This window comes from Centruroides vittatus, unplaced genomic scaffold (assembly GCF_030686945.1).
Source record: "Centruroides vittatus isolate TY-2023 unplaced genomic scaffold, ASM3068694v2 contig_1154, whole genome shotgun sequence".
Classification (NCBI taxonomy): Eukaryota; Metazoa; Arthropoda; class Arachnida; order Scorpiones; family Buthidae; genus Centruroides; species Centruroides vittatus.
The window spans coordinates 3,926,999-3,947,074 of NW_027120741.1; the positions used below are offsets into that span (position 1 = coordinate 3,926,999).

Consider the following 20,076-nt stretch of genomic DNA (forward strand, 5'->3'; position numbering starts at 1 on the left):
ACGTCCCTGCAAAATGGACTGGAGGTCCCGAGTTGCGTAGATGCTCGAAATAACTAACAGATACCGAATTTAGTCACCCTCTTCTCGAGGGGGGTCGCGCGAAGAAAAGAACTTTTTTTTGACATCGTCGCCAGTTTATTTGTAGGTAAATCGGTCGCGTCGAAATATAATTGCAAACAAATCTGCCCCAGTAGGGCAAATGTGGGAAAGTCTTTTATAAAGAAAAAGAAGGGCCATAAACAGTTTAATAATGTCAATTTAAGCTTCACTTATTTAATTACGGGAGCCAGATCAAAGGAGGAAAATGACAGGATGTGATAATAAGTAACAATACAGACTAATGTTCTTCGCTTAGTATTTATTTTCCCGCTGTAACTTATATATAACTTTTATCATCGAGTTATAAAATTAGACTACTTACAGGCACGTGACTAGTTGACAAGTTTTTAAAAAGTTCAGCAATCGAGACGAATGAAATTACATTTTCTTCTCAAACCTGTTCGACACGAAAGAGAAAAGAGCGTGTTGCGCCAAAAGCGAAATCCGGTTGTTGTCGACTAGCATCTGCTACAAAAATGAACTAAATGGACACAGGTGCTCACAACTCGGTCTCTGGGCCGAGATGTCGAGCGTGTAATGACCAGATTTCAACCATTTCACGTAGCTATCGGTAGAATTATTTAGATAAGAAAGTAATCAAGTAAAATACAGACGTTTAAATCACGAAAAGAAGGACATTTGTCACTCGAATTATATTTTCGTTCCCGTCGCCACATCGTTGGTGTCGGGGTTCGTCAACTACATAAACAGCGTTTTGCTCCCCGACTGAACAAATATCGAAGCTCGCTATTTATATAAGGCTAACAAAATGATTTATACGTGTGGTTACGACGATTAACAGATTTTTTATGTATTAAAACTCCGTTCTCCTCCTATTATTTATGTTTACATGTTCGATAAATTGCGAATTAGTCTCGTTAAAACAAAAAATTAAAAAAAAAATTGGCAGCGAACAAAACTCGTTCCGGTAGCTTTGCTTGGCAAATAATGAGGAATGTCTGCTCATCAGTTTAGCCTAAATCCTGTTCATTCAGATGTGTTACGAATATTTGTAAGTAGTCACTCACGTTGTTGTTACTATAATAGCATTTGTAATCGTTACTAATATCGCAATTTATTTTATACTATGATAAAAAAATGCACTCGAATTATCGATCGTGTAGGTGTAAATTTTTTTTTTTTAACTTGGAATTGCAAGAAATCTTTAAAGTTAAATATTTGTCTACGACGATAAGAAGACGGGAATTTTCGTAACGCGAAACAAATGACTCTCGATTTTCCGTTCAAAATCTCTCGGCGGCATTTAGCATACGAAAAGCCATTTCGGATAACATTATCGCGATATGGACCTCATTCGATGTCATCTTTCGTGTCAATGAAGCGTACGTGCACAGACTGACGACTGTAAATGACCGTGTTGTTGCATCTTGTTATACATATATATTTTTTCTTAAAGGATAGAGCGTTAACGACCTTCAGTTATTTTTTTTCCATTTTATAGTGTTTTTCGGTTAGCTAACTTTAGATGGTTATACGAATGACGTGCCTGCTATCCATACTATGTTTCGGAAATGAGCCTTTTTAAATGCTATAACCTATATTTAGTACAGACGTAACATGTCATGGAAGCGTTTCGTGATATATTACATCTTCGTATGTTTACTGGTCGAGTTTTAATGAGTTTTATTAACGGAGACGTTAAAAATACGTACTTTAAGCGTGTAAAATGTTACTTAACATCAATACTGCTTTGCACGGTAGTTCGATTCTGTTTATTTTTAACTTGGCTTACAAGATTGATGCTAAGAGTAATTACATCTTCGGTTTGTTTCTAATTTTTTTCTTATAGGATTTAATACAGAAAAATAAGGATAATGAAAGTTTATAAACAAACAAGTTCGTAAAGATGATTATTATTGTTAATATAATATAATATTCTTGATGATAATGATGATAAATTTTTATTAACGCGAAAAAAATTCGTAACTAGGTAAAGCAATTTCAGTCGCTTTCGCCGTTAGCGTGATGGTTATTTTGCCCTAATTTTATTCAATTCTGTTTACTTTAAGAGTTTTCATTATCCAGAATTTGTAATACAATTTGGAAAAATTTAATTTTGCAAGAAAAAAGTTTTAAGTATTTAATCGATTTAATCATCATCTGAAAGTATTATGAAAAATTGCGGTTTTTATGCGTAATTATACGCTAAAACATGCCGAGTTATTAAGAATATTTATTTGTTGTTTGTATTTTCAGAATGTGTAAAGTACCCGGATAAAAATGGCCTATAGGCATAACAACATGGACACGGCCACGCTTTTAAGCATTGCCAAAAACAGAAACAAGTTAATGAAATTGGCCGAAGGGATTAAAACTAGGAAGAAGAGTGGCAATAAAAAAAGCCTTAATTTAAAAAGAGATCCCGCCTATACCAATATAGAACACCTGGTTTTTGGCACCTATAGGCCCCGAGCCGCCACCCCCGACGAACAGTTTAAAAACGAGACACCAGATGGCGGCAGAACACGAGTCAATACAGTCAGGCCGAACACAGACACCAAGTCGGATACAGCGAACAGTGTCAGCGAGGAGAACATGTCACCACACAGGAGAGCCATCCGGAACCTGGTTCATTCTAAAGTGTCGGTGGAAAACGGCGAAACGGACGTCGACAACAAATGTGTTCTGTTAGAACCGGTGGACTCTAAGCAACAGAATTGTACGGACTTACGTAACTCCGATGGAGATAATCACGTTTGGAAGGTAAGCATCGATTCTAACAGCGAATCACCTACGGATAAGTGGATTACCGACAATTTGCTTAACGATAGTGTTTTTGCTGACGAAAGCGAAAACGTCGAATCGTCCTGCACGTGGAATATCGATAGTTTAGATCACATTAAACTGAATTTGACCGAGGTTAACCCTTCGGAAGTCCACTCGAAAGATTCTTCCAATGTCACAAACGGAAAGGAAGACCATCATCAACTTTCTCCCGAGGGAAACCCTCGAACTATCTGCGGAAGTGTTTCTAATGGTACTACTCCGGTTAAAGAACAGGAAAAAGGTTTTGTGAGGCAAAATACTTACCCGTCGGGAATTCCTAGACCCCGTATACACGTGAAACACACATTGACTCCCATGAAGAATCCGATTTTGAAATCCTGCCAACAGCAAAGAGTTCCAACTAACGTTAAATCGATAGGAAATACATCAGTTCGCAAACCCTTAGAAGCGAAAAGAAATACTACGGAAGAGAGGTCGTCTACTCGTCCACCATCCTCGACCAAAGTAAGTAATAGATGTACGGTCCCGTCCAAGAGTAATATTTGTGATATGAAGACGAAATCGTCGTCCAGATCGTCCCTATCCAGTTCCCATTCCAGCCTTTCCGGCAGTAAAGGAAATGGCCTACAAACGAAAAAAGCGGAAACGGTTCGTGGTTTTGTTAGAAATCAGTCGTATTGTAGACAGACGGATAAAAGCACAAAGAGTAATGGTATTGTTAGGGATTCTGCACAGATCAGGAAAGGAGTGCCGCGACCCGTCTACCAAAACAAAGCCGTAACCAAGAGCGAAAAATCATCCAACAGTAAAAATACATCCGAGAAACGTACACTAACCAGGAATGTCAGTTACGTTTCGAGCGATAAGAAGGAAAAAAATGGCGCAGACAATTCGCTGCATTGTAACGATAATCAACAGAACCAATCATTCAATTCTCTCATCGAAAGAGACCAACCCAAATCGATACCCCGACATTCGCCGGAAGGTTCGGAATGGGAAAAGGGAAGTAAGTTACCAACTAAAATTACGCAAAATGACAGAAGCGAACGCTCCTTCAGGCGACCCATGAGATCGGTATCGGTGGATAGTGGAAAAGTGCTGAACGCGCGACAACTCTCCGCTCCCTCCCCCGTTAAAAAGTCGAATCTGGTCAGGAACCTTCCCAACGGGAATGTACCATCAGAAGTTCAATCTTCGTTAAAAAAATCCTCCACGGTCGACATCGGTAGCATATCCCATAAGAGTAAAACACCCGAACATGTAGAAAAACCGAAAATAAACAGGACTCCGCTCTCTCAACCCATTATCAGGCGGAACGTTCAGAAAGTCGAAAGTGGCAGTTCTAACAAGAAAGCGGAAAACTCGGAAAAAAACATATGGATGTCAGACATCGAAGAAAAAGACGAAAATTCTTCCTCCAGCACAAAAACGCCCGCCGAAGATAATTCCTCTAATCATTTCGGTCCTAATCGTAGGGCTACTTCGCTTCCTAAATCATTCCTCTTAGAAAAAGGGAAAAAATCGGCGGAAACAAGAAGTAAAGAATCTTTAGGATTGGAACGTTTGCTTCAATTTGGTGAGGTAAGTTTACAAACTTTCTATCTTCTATTTATTATTATTATTATTTATTTTTTATATTTACGAAGATGAAAGGAAGCCGAAAATGACGCCTTTTTTAAAATAACTTTTCGAACAAGTTTATGTTATTGATTTTTCCTACTTTGCGGCTTCTTTTTTGTCTCTTAAACTTCGGTTTGTAATGTCGAAGAACCAGATTAAACTTTAGAATATATCAAATCTTTATCAAACCGGTAACAATTACGATTAAAGAAAGAAACAATTTTTCTCTCGGCGTTGTGTATAGAAAATAATTTGAAAAGTGCGAACAGTCGATCCAGTTCAATGCATAGGTCGTCCCCAATCTCGTCGAGGGCCATTGTTAGCCACTATCTGCAGATAATCATTATCAATTGAACATTCTTAAGGGCGTTGTTAACGTTGTTCGTTTCTTTCGCATGGTTAACCGAGTTTATAAAACCCGCCATTGGAACAGTTCCCTCGACGGATTGTGACCGTGCAGATTGCAATTGTGTGGTGGATATCGACATTGTCTGCAGTCAGTTAAGCGCAGAAAAACGAGCGGACGTTGACGTATAAGTAGAAGATATTTCGATACATCCTTCGTGAGAATCTAGAAAATTTGTCGGAGATGTACTGCAGGTGGTGGCGAGTTCGTGTAGGAATTCGGACTTCCGCTGGCACCGCGCACACCTGCAGCAGAAAGCAAGGCGCGATCGATAGGACATCACATATTAAAATTTTGATAACATCAATACGGAAACTTCCTACGTCCGCAGGATACGTACGGGATTTTTCGTTTCGTCATTTCCTCCCCGGCATTTTCCGCGTATGTTATAATTCGATTATACTAACGACAAGTATTTTGTTATTTTTAATGTCGAAAAATGCCAAGCGACGTTATATAATTCGCCATTAAAAATGTTTACATGATCAGAATTCGGTTATGAAAAGGTATGGCGAAATTTGATCGTAAAAGTACTTTAATAAGATGATATCCAGTCGGGTTATTATCAATTAGAGTGTTCTTAAATTGATTGATATAACGTAAATAAATTGACATTTATTTATCTAGATTCGCGATACAAGTATGTTTTAATATTACATAGTTTATTATATAAACCGATTTAACAAAAAAAAAAAAAAAACGGAAATGTTTCGAATTTTAATTAAGTCATCAAATTAATAAAAATATTTAAAGTTCTTAATTAACATAACAGTTACTAGATGGCGCTAGATCATAAATAATTTACCATTTCATTTGACAATTTTTCTACGGTTTTACAAAATTTAAATGGTTGTCATAAATTCGTTCTTATTACAAAACCTTTCTTTTCCAATTTTTGACATTTTTTAACTGCAAATAACCTTTGTTACATTTTCTTTTATTATTCCAGAAGCATTAATGCCCCTTTTTTTTAAATTCACACGGCGCCATTTTTAATAACTGTTTCCTGTCAGAAACACCTGCCATTTTTTGATAAATTACAAGAACATTCCTTAGAGAAATAACCGACGTTAATAATAGAAAAATTCTCTCTTAACTTTCGATAATTAAATTTTTATATATTTGATTGATTTTTTAAAAACAATTTTCAGCTTTTTAACCGAGATATACTTTCCTCTTAGTGCAATTATAACTTTTAAAACATTTCAATTTTTTTCATTTTTTAAAAAAAATAATAAAATACGAAAAAAATTTAAAATTTTCGACTTTTGACGTGTATTAAAACAATCAAATTTCGCTGCTGCCATCTGGTGTCGGAAAAGTTCGTTATATCGGCGGATAAGCGTTAGAAATTTAATCCTATATAAAATTTTCAGATGCTTTTAGAAAGAAAAATAAAAAAGGCGGAAAAGCCTTTTTAACTCCCGACAAGCGTTACAGATTGAATTTATTCTGGTATAAAAGGTTAAAAGGTCTAAAAATAGAATCGTTTCGAAGTTTTACGAAGAAGAATGCTTCGAGCTTCTATTAAATGAAAGTGATAATACGTGTTTTCATTTAAGATTTTAACGCTTCGGCATTTAGCAATTTGCAATTACATTGGCTCTAATTAATCCCCAGATAAATGAGGCACTGAACTTGCTACAAAAACACAGACCCGACGAAGGTTAAATTAATAATTTAAAGCCTAAAATAACTCGCACGAAGAGGTTTATTTAGGATCGTCAATTTTGAGTAATTAGTGCGCGAATGGCAATATACAATTTTTATCAGGAAAAAAAGAGAAATAAATTAATAAAAAAACAAAAGCTCCGATCTGCTTGGGTAAATAGAAACCAGAAGTGTAAAATACGAAAGAAATAAATAAGAAAAAACTACAATTACATTCCTCAATCAAGTGAATATTCGACGTCGCGGGATGTAAAATGCATTATTGCGCCAAGTTCGATCACTCGTCAAACAAGTCACGTCCAGGAGTGTAAAATAGGCCAAGATTTTGCCCTTCTGCATGACCCGTTTAGTCTCCGACTGATTGTGATTAGCGTTGGGTGATAGTGAAATCATCTCAACTCAGCCCTAGTGACATAGATTTTCTTTCGGAGAAAGGTTATCCAGCGAGAGTCGCCATTATCCCGTCAAGCTGTGAGTATATTTCGGTGGTTTCATATAAAATCCATTAGTTTTTAATGCGGTTTACCTAACTACTAACTCGCTTAATAACGAATTTTTTTATTTAAAAAAATAATAATAAATCTTTCGGCCACTTTTTCGTATTAAAAAGTAAGATACTGAAGGGGAAAGATTTCGGTAGAAATCTTTTCAAAAGTAATAATCCCGCTCAACATACCGAATCTGTTTTCTTTTACGACATGGAAAGGCTCGTGTTACTGAAGAATGTTTGCCTTTCTCCCGGTCCCTCGAGTAATATAAAGTTTCCAGAAATCCCGCTGCACGTTGGAGCTTTGGAGTGGATTAATTTTTTATACAGTTGTGAATATTCGGCTTTGCAGTTTTAGAACAGTTCTAGAACACGGTTGAATAGAATTTTTCGTGATATTCTGACGTGGTAAGGTTTTAAAAATTTTAATCAAGTTGCTCAACGAGGAAAATGGATTAAAAAAGAAGAAAAATAAAAGCAATAATAATAATAATACTTGTAAGAAGAATAGCGCAGGTACTTGCGGAACAAAATATATTTCCTTTTCAATAACTTTCCTGACAGAAAATTATAAGTTTGAGTTAAAAATATATCGAAAATTTTCGATCTGGAATAATGTTTAGAATTCTAAGTGGTGACTATTTTTGTTGCCGGTTTGTGTATCAAAATATGGTTCATTATCCCATAAACTTTACTAGATTCTAGATATTATCCACAATTTAATTTAAATCTAGAAATTGAAATTGTTTTCGTTTAATTAATTTATCAACAGTCTTGTCTGTCCTCTTACTTGACTTTCTTCAGATATGCTAATTAAGCTTAAATGACCTGAATTTTCGACACTCCCTTTAAGAAATCTTTCTAGATTATTGCAATCGGGTATCAGATAACTAATGCTAAGAAAATATGGATTGTTCGGAAATTCTCAGGGTCATATTTTCTCTAAAATCGATAAGATTTGTTTTTCTAACACCTTACAGTAATTATAATAATCTGCGTTTTCTTAAAAGTTGATCTACCCGTGCGAATATATGCAAATTTAATGAGTAGCTTCAAGGACGAAATTAAACAGGTTCGGAACAAAACATAAATGTATATGTATATATAAATAGCAGAAAATATAACGAAAACAAAGACACTGACTGTTAGCAATTTTAGGATTTTAATCTTAAAATATTCATAAATGTTCTATTATTTAAACCATATTCGTATTTAATCTAAAAAAAAAAATACAGAGAAAATAATTTATAGATTAAAAAACCATTTTAATTTTTATACTTATTTAAATAATAGCATTAAAAAATTTTATTAAATTGTGCCAACACGGTTCTGTTTGTAACAAGTAAGACAGAAAACTGGGCCCCGAACTCAGGGACAAACAGCTCAACTAACCAAAACAAGCTGCTCATTGTGTAACTTTGTTTGCACCGAAGCTTCACAGAATGACATTTAACCTGTTTTATATAAAATGAGCAAAGATCAAAGCTGAAACGACAGTTTAATTCATTACTCTCTTTTTCGTAACTGTGTAAGAACACGATTGTGTTAGTTTAAAGTCAAATTACACGCTTTATATTTTTTCGAGATCGATAAACACTAGAGTAGCAACTCGACTTACAACATCCATCCACCCATCTCTTTATCCACTTTCTCAAAATCAATTTCGTACCCGAACTATTGCCGTACCAAATTTGGTAGAAACGATCCATTTCCATTTTCTTCCCTTCGGGGAACGTTAGAAAATGCATTTTGATATTGCTGTCTTTTATCTTATTCTCTACCTACACACAATCAATCTAACCACATATATTATTTTGGTCTTTTATTTTCTGCTTCGATTTCTAACGCCGGGGTTCACGATCGATAAAAATTCCCATCTGGCTTCCATCAACAAGGAAATATCGTATCAACGCTTCAATCAACAATATAATTAAAAGTAATTTCCCCTAAGTATAAATCAGCCTACGTACTGTACGACACATTTTATGGTATCGTTTTAAACGTTGCGCTGACTGAACTCTATTAATTAATGAGCTAATTTCATTTAAATTCGCTGCAGGTTAAGAGATAATGATTAATCGACTCCATATTGTTTCTCTGTGCTGTATATCCGCTTCTCATTAATTCGAGTGTTTTATCAATTTCTACATTTCCTGGATTTTATGATGCTCGGGATCAAAGTAATAAATGTTTTCAGCTTATATTTCTTTATATAACAGACCTAATGTATTTTTTTTATATAGGTTATATTTGTAATGTAAACAGTCATTGGTGTTTGTTTACAAGAAAAGTTCAGGCTCGAATTTATTAGGCGTACTGTACAATACACGTAAACAGTTTCATTATTATTATTATTATTTTTTTATAAATAACTTTATGGCAAAGTTTAATGACAATTTGATTTTTGTGTTTCGCATGAAACATAAATTTCATTTTGCAGTAATCAATTTAATTTTTTCACCAGTGAAATAGGATGAAGTTGAAGATGTGATGGATAGTCTTGCTGTAAGCGATTTGCTTCTCTTTTATATATATATATATATAAAATGGCATCGAATCGTTTATAAAAGTTGCAATAAAAAGATTTACACGTCTCTTTATATTTTGACAGGCTTGATGTTTGGTTGACAAAATTTCAATTTTTTTTTATTTTTCTGACAGAAGTCAATAGTTTGAAATGACAAAACTAAAAACAGAAAAAATACGTTTTTTTATGCGTTTAGCTATAAATTCTACTCGATAGTATGTTTGATTCATATTTATCGACATTTTTAAGCTTAAAATCATAAGTTGGAATATTATCTTTATTTGGTATATAAATTTAATAAAATATCCGCGATTCTATACCGAATTCTGCTAATTGGATAAATTCTGTATTAAATTTCTTATTTCTATCAAAGTTACAACGCTTGATAAAGTGTGATAAATACTAAAGTTATTTTTAAAAATTATATTACTTAGTCATTTTCCTGTAAAAAAAAAATGACATTGGCATGATTCCGGTAGACGTTTTCTTGTTTGAGTCTGATAAAGATCACACATGTTTGTATACCTTATACGATGTATTGTTCACGACACCAATTTCAGTCTTATCCTTATTGTGTAAGCTATCTACGTATCGAAAGTGAAATGTTCTGAAACTGAGATAAGTCAAGCGTAGCCACTTTCGTGATAAAAATCCCATATTTTTATTTATTAAAAGTAAATACGAGAACTTAGGGCTCATTTCAACCCCATTTTATTTTCGTGTATACGGGAAAGAAAATATTCTTATCTTTGTTTAAACAAATTTTATTGTAAATTATTTCTTTACGAAGATATTTGTAATGTTGTTAAATTTCGTCTCTAGTCTCAACTATTTTCGTAATTAGGACCTTGGTAAAGTCCTGTAACAGGTCTGACAAGTTCTTTTTATGTTTATTATGTTTATATTATTTTAAAATGTAATTTACTTTGTGTAACAAGTTCAAGAGATTTATGATCTGTATCAAAGTCTGTAACGTGGAATTTTTTCTTGGTAAATTTTCTGGAAATATTGGCTCCAATGTTTAAAAATTGTTTATAGAAGTGATTTCTTTCTAATTCGTTTACGTAAAAATAAATTAAATTTCTCGAGTTTATTTCTCATATTTTTAATCCATTTTTTTAAATTTATTGTTGAAAGAATTATATTAAAGTTAGAATATGTAGTACATGTTGTATGCTATTTTTCATAAACGAAATGTGGTCATAACGGGTTTTATGCCATAAAAGTTTGGAAAATCGATTTCGGTGACACGAGAAGAATTTTATACTGCGTCGATGAAGAGTTCTTTCCGATTTAATATATAAATAAAATACTTTGGAAGTTTTATTGAAATTTATTCAATTAAATTATAAGATATAAAAGCTGATAATGGGATTAAATATATCTAAAGTTGTAAAAGTAAAACTTGGTTAGGTAACTTTGCGTTCTGAGCATCGAACATTTTTTCGACTCACAAAAGTTTTTTACCGTTGATTCGAGTGGGTTTTTCTTTAAATTAGAATGCCTTGTTAAGCAAAACATCCGGGAAAGGTAATATAAAAGATTATTATAACCGATTTCAACAATGAAAGGGAAAATTACGTTAAAGTCCATACAATAAAATACCGATTTGCGTTATAGACTTCCCTTTCAATCCGCAACAGGATGAAATTTCTATAGAATTTCCTCACATTATTCTCTTTCATAACTTCATCGAACAATAAGTCAGTCGGTTGTTGGAAATAGTTCCTTAACAGTGTAGTTTTTCCGACCCTATAAATATTTACCTCATCCAAACGAGAAAGTTATGTTAATATGCTCGTACAGCCATATCTGTTGTGAGAGTGATAAGGTTCTTCCACCATTTCTGACACTGTATGCGGCTTAAATGATTGCATCGCCTCTCTTTAATGAGAGATGCAGATAAGCACGTATCATATTTAGGTCATTATCCCGAATGCACTTAGCGCAGGTTGTTCACCTTTGATGGTTTAGAAAGTTTATCGAATTGGTATTTTTTATATCGATTTTGGAAAAAAATAAATAAAGACTTTTAACTGGATCAACGATCCATGTTAATTGGTACCGGAACGTTTTCCATCGAACTTTATTTAATTTTTTTCTTTCGAGTTCGGTTCCATAGTCCACTGTGTTACGGTATCTTTGAACTCTGACACCAAGAAATTCCGATTTAGGATCGATCTTCCCTCATCTATATGTGTTGGACTCGTCTGCTGGTTGCGCGATGCAGTACCGCCTCTCGTTCCTCCCGACTGTATAGCAGCTGTACAAGTTATTGGAGGGAATGACAGGCCTGACGACATGGCGCCTTCGGCCGCTCCTTACGCTCATTTGCTTTTATCTCTGTCCAATTCAATGTTTAGATTGGCGGATAAATTAGGCGAAGCTCACAAACGTTACTTTTGGGGTTATACCGTCTTAAACGAAGTTTCGGTAAGTTTTGCATACTTTTATACGCGCACCTAAATTACTCTTAACTTGGCTACTCGTCTCGAGAAATTAAAAGCGTTCGTAAAATATTTTCGCTTTAACTTAACGATGTTACGAGTAAAAATAACCTATGCAGATAAGTTTTTTTTTCATTTATCGTTGTAACATTTATTCAAATATTGATATTACGTCTTGCTCTTATATCGATCGCAAAAAATACCGAACAAAATACAAGTTGGAAGTGAAATTATAAGTTTGTTTATTCAATATAACTGTGATAAAATAATACAGAGATTTGTATAGAATTCCAGAGAATGTAAACACTTCTAAAAAGTTCATGCCGTTTAACTTGCGGTTTCTTCGACGTGATTCATGTGCCATCGTCGAGTGGAAAAAATGATTGGTATGAATACATCCGGTTTAAGTCACGTTTAGTCTCTCTTGACTCTTGTTTTTCAATTTGAAATATATTAATTCCGACATTACTCACTTCGGCCTTCCATCTCGAGGGTAGTCATAGCAGTTTAAAATTTTCAAACTACAAATTGACAATTTAACTGTAATAAGATGTTTTTTGGGATTTAGTTATTTTCCAGGAATGTTTAAAAATTAACAATTAGCGTCTTACTGACTTATACGCTCGGTGGCGCAAGATAAACTTGTTTTTTTAAATTTCACAACTCGAGTAACAGAAGGCCATTCATTTGTTTAGGCTTAACGTGCTTGCAATATGTTTTTTGCATACGTTTAAAAGACCAATACTTCGCGTTTTTCATTGTGTAAGAAGTTTCTTAACCTAAACCAAATCGTTATTCTTATGAGACAAAAGAAAACCTACGATTTTCGGGCATACTTGTGCTCTGTATACAGACTTTTCACAATTAAACCGTGTCATTCACCCGCATATTTAATGAGTATGGCAGATGGTCGCCAGATGGTTTATCATTCAGAGAATTTTGCGGTTTATACGAATTTTCTGACCGAAAATGTCCGAGTTTAAAAATTGACATTTATCCTTTATTTAATTTTTTTTCCAACTTTTCCGTTTGTTTTTTCTTTATTCTCTCGTGTCGGTTGTTAAATAACTAATGAAGTTTAATGAGTGAAGACCGTTACACTTCAGTAGTCTATAACAATAGTTGCACTTAAAACAGATGAATAGCGCTTAGGATGATTTAACGACAAACTTTTCAAAACTTTCTCGATTTTTCGAATAAAACACGATAAATAAAATTCTATTTTTATATTAGAAATATATGTCAGTCGTTTTCTATGGTTACTGTTCGTGCTGAGGTTTGTCCACTCCATTTTGCAAGGTCGAAGACAGGAAATTTTGTTACGAATGGATGGAGATCGACATATATTTATTCGCGGGGGAAAAGCAGAAGAACTTGTTGATATTCGAACGGCATACGTTTAGAATTTCGATTCAGCTGCGATTCTTTCGTGCGTTTCCGAAGCTTCCATCCGTTAATGATTGCCAAGGCGAAATGTGTACAGTGTGCCAAGAAAAATTCAATACGTCCTCCGCTTTGTCGCCTTTCAATACTACTTTCATTCGTTTCTTTTTATCCCAAACTGATCAATCTTTTTGGAGAAATTGAAAGATTCGAGCAACGTCCTGCAAGTTAATTTATTACACTGTTAAGGATTGCATTATGACATCGAAGTAGATGTAGAGAACGTAGTTAATGAGACATCTAACACGTTGACTATCTGGTTTTTCTTATTCTGACCTTGGATGCGACGTGTCGTTCTGTGTGACGTCACGTCGTCTAGTTAAAACTGGCGAATTTATAAGGCATAAAGCACTCGCTATCCTTAGCCATCCACGGCCCATAAAACACCGTCAAATTTATGTTTACGCGGTCGAAAATGACTACGAGAATGCTCGTTTCAGATTTAAGACTCTATAACGGGTGTAAACCATACTAATTTAGATATTCTGAGCGGTGTATGGGAGTTTATCGAGAAGCAACGATGCGTATCTAAACCGAGAGGAACGTACAAAAAGTCTTGTAGAAGTTATTGCATCACTTCTCACTTGAATAAAGATAGAAAATTTTAATTGCAATGCTATAATAATAAATCATGTATAATTACTTTATCCCGAAAACAATGTTTTTCCGTGCATAATTTGAAAGACAATAAGAAATTATTAACCTATTTGTTAAGAAATGGAAAAGAAAAAATAATGCTGAAAAATAAAACTTAAATGAATTAAGGTCAAATAAATTTGATAAGGATACTTTCTATACCAGAAAAGTAAATCAAATCAAAAGATGATTTAACAAATATTTAAATTTTTTCTTATTATGTTTCATTTATTTTCTCTTATTCTTTGAATGTCCCTTACAATCAAATTTAACAATTTTTAAAACTTATTATTGTTAATTTAAAATATAAATATGAAAGAAGAAGGAATTTTTTAATGCTTATTTATTTGTACATAAATAAATAAATACAAAAGATGATTGATATTAGTTTGAATCTTTCTTTTAATAAAAATATGTTATCAAAACTATGTTAGAAACTATTTGGTCTTCCTGATTAATTTTTTTTCCTTATGAAAATAATCACCCAAAATGCCAAGTAATAAGGTACTACAAATATACTTCATGCAACTTTATCTATGAAGTTGTTTATTATATAATTATAATTTTATTTTTAAAAATATATTTCTCATTCTACTATAATTTTTTAAGTGAAGAATATATTAAGTAGAAATTTATAATTGCTTACAGAATTTTTAAAGTACTCATTCTTTTATTTGTAAAATATCAGTTTTTAAACAGATCCATTTAAAGAGGCATGTAGATGTAGGATGTATTTCTTTTGTGAGAAAGGTTAAATGCCTTTTAATGTATACTAAAATAAATTTAGACCATTATAGTTTGTAAATATTTAAAACTTCCTTTCATTTGATCCAAATTTAGTTCAGGTTAGAGCTTGAATTATACATTTTACTTGACTAAAAACTATGGTGAAGTAATCAAATTATTTCAACAAGCTTCCTATCAGAGAGGAAAAGATATTTTAAACTTTATTTAAATACTTTTTATCTGAAACTTTATTTCCTTGTTTATTTATTTAATTAAAGGATAGTTGAATTTGTACTTAGCCAGTATAATAAACAGTTGCTAAGCATAGTTAACCAACACTTAACCTGTGATATAAGGGGCCCAGACCAGACCCTGGCACCATTTCCACAGAACAGTATAAATATTTAATAAATTTTTATATAATTAAAAAAACTCTTATATTTTTTTGTTCTAATTATTTTGGTTTGATGAGATATGGCAATGCAATACTTGGACAATTTAACAAGGATGATGTCTCCTGGGAGGATTTTCTATGGGAAACTAACCACTATTTAGATGTTATTTAACCAAAATATTGGCTTATGCGATTGCTGTGATTATTTTTGTAATTTTTTATCTTTACTTTTTTATAACATAACACAATGAAAGTGGGAGAGCTAGGCCCTAAGCATTGGAAGTCCCTTTACCATTATTTTGCTTAAGGAATTAAAATTTGTAGTTACACTGCTGGTAATATACCAAATATTTATATATAAATATATTAAGAAAAGTTTATTGTGAAATCAGGTAAAAAAAATGGATGATTTTTAATATTTTAATGACAACTTTTGTTTTTGAAAATTAAATATTTGTAATAGATAATCGTGGAATGTTTAAAGAATAATATGTGAATGTTATTTTAGAATAGAATTTTGAATATTTTGTATAAAATATATGCCTTAACAATATGATCTATTGTAATTCTTAATAAACAAATTGTTTTTGTGTAGTGATAAATTCATTGAAAGTTTTTGGTGAATGGCTATATTTAAAAATTGGAATAAGTTAATTTGAATTATTTATTGTCTTGTTTTCTTCATAACAATGTATTATTAGTTAAAATACTTTCCTTTTAAAGAAATAGTTTACAAAAATATCCATTTGGCAATGGCCTAATTTTATTCATATATAACAAAATTAAGATTTTGCATTATTTTTAATTTTGGTAATGTTTTGTTAAAGTGTAATAAGGAAATTTTAGAATCTTTCCAAATAGGAAAGTTTATGTTTCGATGGTCAAAACATGATATTTTATTCACAGCACTAAATGTGTCACCCGAATGTATATTTACTAGAATAAATTGCAAAATTCAAGGAGACTTAGTATTTCAAGGATTTCATTTTCCTTTTCTGTCTTGAAAAGATAACGGAAATTATTTATTTGCAGGTTAATAAAACATGATTTGGTTTTGTTAAATTCATTTGGAAATAAAGCAAAGACAAGAATAGATAAGCTATAAATATTTAAATCTAAATTTAAATATTTAGAGAAATAATTCTGATACATTTTTTTTTTATCGTGGAAACTTTATAAATTTTATTGTTTACTGCTCTACTGTTGTGAAGTTTAACTTGCACATTATATACAAAATAAAATTGATAATTTATTCTGTAAATATGAAAATATTTTATATAGTACTTTTATTATACTATAAATTTATAATAATTTACATAGTTCAGATTTTTAATATCACAATTAAAAATATATTAACAATTTATAGAATCATATTTTGTAGCTTCAAAATCATACATTTTTAAAAATAATTTGTTGGTTTTAAATATTCAATAAATTAATTTAATTGAAAGATCTTAGCTATAAACAAAGGAAGACATTAAATTTGTTCGTAAAAATATTATGTTTCAAATTTACTTCATTAATTGCATAATTTATATAGCTGTATTATTCATAATAATTATATTGGATATTATCTGACTAAAGCTAGCAGAGTCTGGATTTTAATAATTGCAAAAGATATTCAGTTACAAGTAGACCTACTTTTAGCAGTATTTATATAAGAGAAAGTATTTACAAATTTAGAATTTGATATGTTTAATGAAACTTTACAATTAATGGTTATATTAATTGTGAAGTCATCAAAAATATTTCATAAATATATTTCACAAAAAAAAATAAAAATTTGTAATTTCATTATTGTCATTATACATTATCTCTGATATTTATTTTCAAGAAGAACTCTTGTATTTTTTAACAAAGTATCCTATAGAACTTATAGAAAAAATACTCAGAGAAGAAAATAAGTGTCTGTTTGGTTTTTCTAACAACATAGATAAAATTTCACTGAAATCTTCAATAAAAAAATATATAGTACAACTTGTAAATAAAGTATCAATGACAACTTGTAATTTTAATATATAGCAACTACTTGGCATTAGCTAATACCATACATCTGTAGGTGGATTGTATTTATTTTATGTTGTAATAATACTGAAAATAATCATAATTTTAGAAATTCCATAAATATTCAAAAGATCTTTGATTAGTAATCAAGCTTGAATCATTGATTTTAGCAAAAGTGATGCTAATTTTAATGGTTACAAAATGGCATGCAAACTGAATTGCAAATTAAAAAGTTAAATTAGTCATTAGTATGCAATATCTAAAATGAATTTTTTTTGCTAGTTAGTTTTTTGCCAACACTGTATACTTGTAATGATAATTTTTTATAGGATAATGTAAAGCCATTTTTTTCTATTAAAATTTTAGCTTTCAGTTGTACTAGAAACTTTATTAACATTTCTTTTCATACAAAATCTTTATATAATATGATAGCTTTCAATTGGATTTATATTTTACATTTTCATTTTTAATGTGTTTAAATAAAGTAAAAATTTATTTTCAGAATTTTTTTAATCAATATTTTGATGATTTTTTCCTTTTTTTTTCTGTATCAGTTCAACATATTCTTATTAGATTCCATATTAACGTTATCGATTTTGAAAATTTCAATTACTGATTATTAGTTTATTCTTCGTAATGAGATTTGAATTTTATTTTATCACCACAAAGATCCAATATAATAATAATAATTTACATTATTTAACTAAAGCTATCTTTTTGTAAAGATGATTATTTAACATATTTATGGCTGGATAGCCCAAGCAAGTAAAGGCATCAGTATCCCATTGTGAGAGGTATTCTGGGGTTCAAGTTTAATTGCATCTTCAGAAATGTTCAAGAGTGGTTTGATCTGGTTATGTTAGGTTATGTCTGGTTCATCTCTCATCATCAAGCCCCATTCCATTGTGAATCTAGCTAAACAATATTATAGACATGAAAAAAGACTTCTTAAATGTCCAAAGACCATAAAGAGTTTAAAAAATCCTACTAACCCATTAACTTAAATATAATTTTTAAATAATTAATTTTAATTTCTTCATAATTTTTTTTAATTAAAAATAAAATTTCAGTAATTTTAGTTGAATTCTAAATTTTATTATGAAATATTTTTTTAGGATTTGGATAATAAATCTGAAGAAAGTAATAATTTAACAGAATTAATATGTGAAACAGAAGATAAATTTGAAAGTTTTTTCTGAAATAAAAATGGGTGTTGATCATTCAAGATCAAGTTCTACTTCAATTGATGAAAATTCACTATCCACTAATGGTAATGATGAAACTAAAATTACAGAAGAAAATGAAGAACTTTGTAGTGAACAAAATGACAGGTTTAAAGAACATCAGTCTTTACACGTTCATCTTATAAGAAACAGGCTAATTTCTCGTTCAGAAAGGCAGTTGAAAACAACAAGTTCACCGGAATTTCAAACTATTAACGAATTAAGTTCATCTGCAAAAGACATACACCGTCCATGGTCCGAATTATATAATGAAGAAGCAGCCGAGGAAATTCTTCAAAACAACTCGCCATCTAGTAGCACTTTAAATATTCATAAATTCAAATCTGATTGTGACAGTTCTCATGTTGACTTGTCATCCGGTGAGGCTTCTCCAGTTATAACCAGTAGCTGTAATTCCATACAGACATCTAGTCCTAAATTGTCTGATGGTGTTCTACAGAAATTTTGTAAAACTTTTTCACTCCGGTTCCAGAGAGCAAAAAAACTTGAACAGCAAACATGTTTTGATAGTTTATCAGAAAATCATGAATCTCAGTTTTGTTCTCAAAACAGTTCTAATGAAACAGCGGTTAGTCCATTAGTTTCAAAACATTTACGCAAAACATATAGTGAGCCAAACACATCTGAAACAGGAAGTCTTTTTCGATTGGGTTCTGTTGTCCTAAGATCCTCAAAGGATAAAAGAAAGGACAGAAAATCAAGAAAAACTGATTCTAAATGCTACAGTGCAGATAGTGGTATACAGATAGAAATGGTTTCCAACAATGAAGTTTTTCTTGAGGTATGTATTAAAAGAAATGGTATTGAAATTATCAAAATTCAAATTGTTTATTTATTTTTCATTGATGATATTTTTGCTTTTATGATTTATTTCAGAAATGTTTTTGTATGTTTTTTATGTATGGAAATTTTCTAATAAAAAATGCACAATTTCTTTGTTTTTCTTTTTATTTTATAGAATTCTTAATATTTTTCTTTGTGCTAAATTTTATTTTGAACAAATCTGAATGATTAAAATAATTTTTAGTTTATAATTTTTTGGTTTTTTTTTTTATAATTTATACTTAGTTTTGTACCCTTTACTTTCTATATGAATGGTGAGTTGAGTAACATTTTGATATATAAAACTTAAAGATTTTAATATACTTTTGTTTTTTAAATAATTTTAAAATAGATCATATTTGAATTTAAACTAAAATTATTTTATAAAAATGTATTAAAATTTTAAGGTAAAAGAAATATTTTATTTTATTGTTAAATTAATCTTATTATTGTTATTGAAGAATTCACAAGTAGAAGAAAGTCCAGCACTAATTAGGAGAAGAGCAGCTTCTACGTCAGAATCTTCTCCCAAAACAAAACCACCTCCAAGACCACATTCAGATGTTGGAAGTTCTTTAAATGGAAATTCTAGTGTTGTTGAAGCATTCATGGTAATTAAAATTAATAATAATATAATTTAAGATATAAACTTTTAAATGAATAGAATACTTAAATTTTTTAAAATTCAATATTTTATTTAGGTATTAAATTCATAGAACATAAGTTAATAATTATATTTTAATTTTAAATAAAATGTACAGTTTTTAAATATTGGTTTAATGTGATGTTTGAACGGCAACTT

At 31.1% G+C, this 20,076-nt stretch overlaps 1 protein-coding gene across 6 annotated transcripts in view; it reads left to right on the plus strand.

Moving 5' to 3' along the window:
* The window catches only part of LOC136979026 (spermatogenesis-associated protein 13-like), a 42,626-nt gene that overhangs the window by 2,066 nt on the left and 20,484 nt on the right, over positions 1–20,076 (plus strand). For 2 of the 6 annotated variants that reach the window (XM_067274911.1, XM_067274906.1), the window contains exons 2-3: positions 2,317–4,428; positions 19,736–19,885. In XM_067274911.1, coding sequence (XP_067131012.1) covers positions 2,341–4,428; positions 19,736–19,885 — 2,238 coding nt within the window. In that variant the 5' untranslated portion in view covers positions 2,317–2,340. Of the gene's footprint in view, positions 1–2,316; positions 4,429–5,651; positions 7,016–7,190; positions 7,440–10,977; positions 11,992–18,323; positions 19,234–19,735; positions 19,886–20,076 lie in introns of those variants that run through there. The other 4 variants (XM_067274924.1, XM_067274943.1, XM_067274935.1 and 1 more) reach the window with 4 other exon arrangements.